Source organism: Limulus polyphemus, unplaced genomic scaffold (assembly GCF_000517525.1).
Source record: "Limulus polyphemus unplaced genomic scaffold, Limulus_polyphemus-2.1.2 Scaffold32, whole genome shotgun sequence".
In the NCBI taxonomy this organism is placed as follows: Eukaryota; Metazoa; Arthropoda; class Merostomata; order Xiphosura; family Limulidae; genus Limulus; species Limulus polyphemus.
In genome coordinates this window covers 398857-403753 of record NW_013665642.1, presented here as the reverse complement: position 1 = coordinate 403753, position 4897 = coordinate 398857, and the positions used below count along the sequence as shown (strand labels likewise).

The 4897-nt window shown below is 28.4% G+C and overlaps 1 protein-coding gene across 1 annotated transcript in view; it reads right to left on the bottom strand.

Annotated features, from left to right (window-relative positions):
• LOC106460052 (filamin-A-like) overlaps nt 1–4897 on the bottom strand; it is a 96619-nt gene that overhangs the window by 36374 nt on the left and 55348 nt on the right. The window contains 2 exon segments of the mRNA XM_013919740.2: nt 3569–3706; nt 4556–4639. Of these exon segments, the coding sequence (XP_013775194.1) occupies nt 3569–3706; nt 4556–4639 (222 nt within the window).

Genomic DNA, 4897 nt, shown 5'->3' with positions numbered 1-4897 from the left:
AGTGATGTATAATTAATCATGTAGTACATACTAGATCTGATATGGGCATGGTATTGTCTAATCAGAAGTAGATGTATAATTAATCATGTAGTATAGATGGATCTGATATGAGCATGGTACTTGCTAATCAGAAGTGATGTATAATTAATCATGTAGTATAGATGGATCTGATATGAGCATGGTACTTGCTAATCAGAAGTGATGTATAATTAATGATATAGTATAGATGGATCTGATAAGGACATAGCACTTGCTAATCAGAAGTGATGTATAATTAATGATATAGTATAGATGGATCTGATATGGGCATGGTACTTGCTAATCAGAAGTGATGTATAATTAATCATGTAGTATAGATGGATCTGATAAGGATATGGTGCTTGCTAATCAGAAGTGATGGATCTGATAAGGACATGGTACTTGCTAATCAGAAGTGATGTATAATTAATCATATAGTATATACAGATCTGATATGGGCATGGTATTTGCTAATCAGAAGTGATGTATAATTAATCATATAGTATAGATGGATCTGATATGAGCATGGTACTTGCTAATCAGAAGTGATGTATAATTAATGATACAGTATAGATGGATCTGATATGGGCATGGTACTTGCTAATCAGAAGTGATGTATAATTAATAATGTAGTATAGATGGAACTGATAATGACATGACACTTGCTAATAAACTGATGGTTAATCAATCATATAATATAGACATATTTAACAGCATCATAGCATTTATTAATCAAAATGAATGCTTACTTAACCACACAATATAAATATGCTATATGATCTTTTCATAAAATATATACTTTAATCAGACCTTCAGAAACAACAAAAATACCTGTTTACTAGTCCTGCAGGCTAGATAGACATAGAGGGACATGGAACCTGTTAACAAGAAATCCAGACTAAATGCTATATAGAGGCTAATAGGCCTAGATACCATACAAACCCTGTTATTACTGTTGATAAAACATGCTTGTTAATTGGGCCTTGACAAACCTTATAGATTTACAATTAGTCCTACAGGTTAGAGAGACCTGAGAAAGATAAAATATCTATTCATAAAACATGTCATCTAATCATATCCAGGGAAAAAGCATTAGAACTCCAATTAGTCCTATAGGTTAGACAGGTCTGAGAGAGATATCTGAACAACTTACAAAACATCTAGGTTAACCTGGACTAAAGACAACACATACTTTGTTATAACGTTTAGAAATTACTTAGGACAGGTCACTACATCTGTTATCAAGCACTGTGGTTAAATGATATGTGAATATCAAAATATCACCTAAGAGTACTTAAGTGCTAAACAACCAAGAAAACAGTTAATGAGACAATAGATTAACCAATACAGCAAAAATAACATTGAGAGACATTAAGATAAGCTGCAATGTGGTACAAATCTTCCCAAGTTGACATTTATTTTCATAATTTAAGTTTGTCTATGATATGGAATATTAGATACAGTTTCTAACAGAAGAGTTATGATATAGTTTAAGAAATATATCATTATTTTCCCATTTCATAAAACAAAAATTTCACATTCTTATCCATGCACAAGACAAAACAAAAGTTAGGTTTTTGCCTACTCTTTTGCACACAACAGCTCCATTAGAAAGAAAAAGAACTACTTTCCAATTTATAAACTGTTTTTATAAAGGGTGAAAATCAATAATATATATATATATATATATATACGGACAGTTATCTACACATATTTACAGCACCCTTATAAGAACCTACCGTTTTAATCAATATAACTTATTATTTCCAGAGATTAAATAACAATACATTCTTCACAAAATTTAACTTCAATTTTATATTTTACAAAACTGCTGAAAGACCTCTACTTGTAGAATACAGATAAAAAAATTAGGCCTTCATACCTGTAGATCCTGAAATACATACCATGAATTCAACTATATTTTATAACTGAAGCTTTCATTCATCAAAAAACATTAAAAACTGTTCTATAATTAACAACTAAAACAATGAAGAACAATAACTATAAAACATTTATCACTTCATCACAAACATCACTTAAGTCATAATCAAAGCAGAAATTACCATTTTCCAAGCCTTCCATTATGAGTAGAAGTAATAGCCTAGATGTTTTGGCAAGCCTACAGACATTTAAGTATTAGTTTCCAACCCACTCACACCTTCAAAGATTACAGTTTGAATAATAAGCCTACTAGAAGCCAACTTTCTCTTCACAAGTTATAACCAGTCTCCTACCACAACAACCACCTCTATTTCCTGGATGATCAAAATAAAAAACAACAACAAAAACTGGTTGAACCAGTCTGCCATTCACAGAAACATCTTCCCACACTGAAAGAAATAGGTCTCAATTCTTAATTTGGGTACTGTCTTTAAACATTGTCTTATATCATATAGCCTAGCCTAGCCAGATTTTGTGTAAATTACTCTTCTAAAGTCAATTTAAAATGACTATAAACAGTTCTCTTATATAACATGAATGATTTTTTTAAAGTGATTAAATTTTAGTAACAGATTTTATGACACTTCACATATTCAAGCATAACTATTTGTAGGTGTTAACTTTCAAACTTCTGAATTTAATTCTAACAACTTTATGTATAGCCTACTTTAATAATGGTTTCTAGAAAGTTAACATTTGATCAAATAGCTAACAGATGCTGAACATCAAATTTAATACTTATTTGTTTCAAGTAGCTGTTAAGTTATAGAAGTTAGTTTTATTTTACTTCATAATACCCTTAAAACTATGTTGTATTATTTATATAGTATTATATTATCTTTTTTTAAGTGTTAAATATAAATGGTGTAGGATAATTTTTTATTGCAGACTTTATTAAGACTTGACACTTTTTTTTTAACAACTATGAAGAGTAAATTTCTTCTGCCACTTTCTTTTTTAAAAAGAAAAAAAATTAAAGTATGCAATATTTTCTTGATTTCAATAAATATCTGTACTCTACTCATTTAGAGCAGTCTACCCCAAAATTAAATTTGTTCAGAAAAAAGATGTTAAAAATATGTAAAATTTCCTTTTCTTATTATCTAAAAGTTTTAAAAAATAAACCATGTTCTCTTAGTTTTGTTTAATGACAATTTTCCCACAAATCTATTTTATTAAAAACAACTATGTAAATAAATTATCATTTCTTTGGATGTTATACACTTAGATACACACTAAAGTGAAATAACTAAGAAATGCTAATGATCTTTAACATTATTTCATAGAAACAATGAGTTTAAGAACAACAACAAAATTCAAATATTTATCACTTCTTTCACACAATACATTTTTACCTTTAGCTATACAAGCTGGAATCTAGATCTTGTAACCTCACTGTATTGAGTGGTTGTTTGTTTTCTATGTCAAGCAAGTAGATTTGGTTAGCAATGCTATTTATACTAGTAGTGTGGGAGTATATGTCTAAATTAGTTATACATGATCAGATACTGTAGAGAAAAGTTACAAAGTTCTATATTAAAGGATGTTTTACAAATTTAGAAATCAACCAATAACACACATGAAAAAACAAAATAGTTCTAACACATACCTAAAAATGTAACTGGTTTTCCCACAACTCCAATTCCAACATCTCGAACTTTTATTTGCTTTATATCATAAACTTTACTAATAAAAGGGCTGCCAGGTAGAGGAATGCCAAGATGGTCTACTAGAATTCTGTATTCTCCTGCACATTACAACAGAAAAAATTACATCATTAGAGTTGTTAGCACATTTAGTAAATTACTTAAACCAGTAATAAGCTCCACCTATTTGTCTTCTTCATAATAAATAGGAACAAATGAAGTTATGAAAGCATATGCTAGAAAATATACAATAGTCTTAGAAATGTCCAGTCTGCTCATAGATAATTTCTGTATTAAGTCCAGCTTTATTTTTACAATTCTTTGACCATATGATGTCTCCTGCATGCTCAATTGGATCTGATACCCAACTTTTCTACAGCTCTGTATACAATTTTCCATATATACAAAAAAATTATACACTTCACTTATTTAGAAATTAACCTATTTTTATCATTTTGTAATAATGATTTATATATCTTCAATTCACCATGTAATACATGGCATATTTTTTGACAAAATGTTTATAACAGTTTACATACATCATCATTCCAGACATCTTCAGAAATTAATCTTTCTTTAAAGTTACTTAATCCAAAATAAATGCACATACCCTTTCAGCAAAAATTTACAAAATTTTGTTTTTACACAAAAAAACAAAGAAATTCAATACCACAGTACAAAAAATACAATAAACCAAAAAGCATCTTTTCAAAAAAATTAATGTTTTTTACAGTGCTAGTGGATTATTATTTTCTATATTATATTAACAAATATTTAACATATTATAACTTTAAAGAAACAAAAAACACAATAAGTTAAAATGGTGGTTTCTTTTATGTTTTTAATGTATCAATTTCATTTAACATTAATAACAAATGGATTATTCATACATGCAAGATCACAGTTATGCAGAAACCAGTTTCTGAAGGGAGTGTGGACTGATAAAATACCTGTTTCTCGAGGAGTGAAGTCAACCTTAAAATTCCCTGATCCAGTTTCTTTAATATTATATGGTAATGTTTCTGCATTAACACCTACAAAATAAAAAGTAGTACACCAAAAAATTACTTTTTATTATTTATATTTGATTAACAGCTTTTACTAAAACTAAAACTGGTATTTGTTAAATATATTTGTCAACCTTAAATTCCAATGATTCTGTTTTTTAATACTACCTGGTAATATTTCTCCATTAACACCTACAAAAAAAGAAATAACAAAATAGTAAACAAAGAAAGTTTACCTTTGTAGTATATATATATATTGGTCAACAACTTCTACTAAACTAGGTC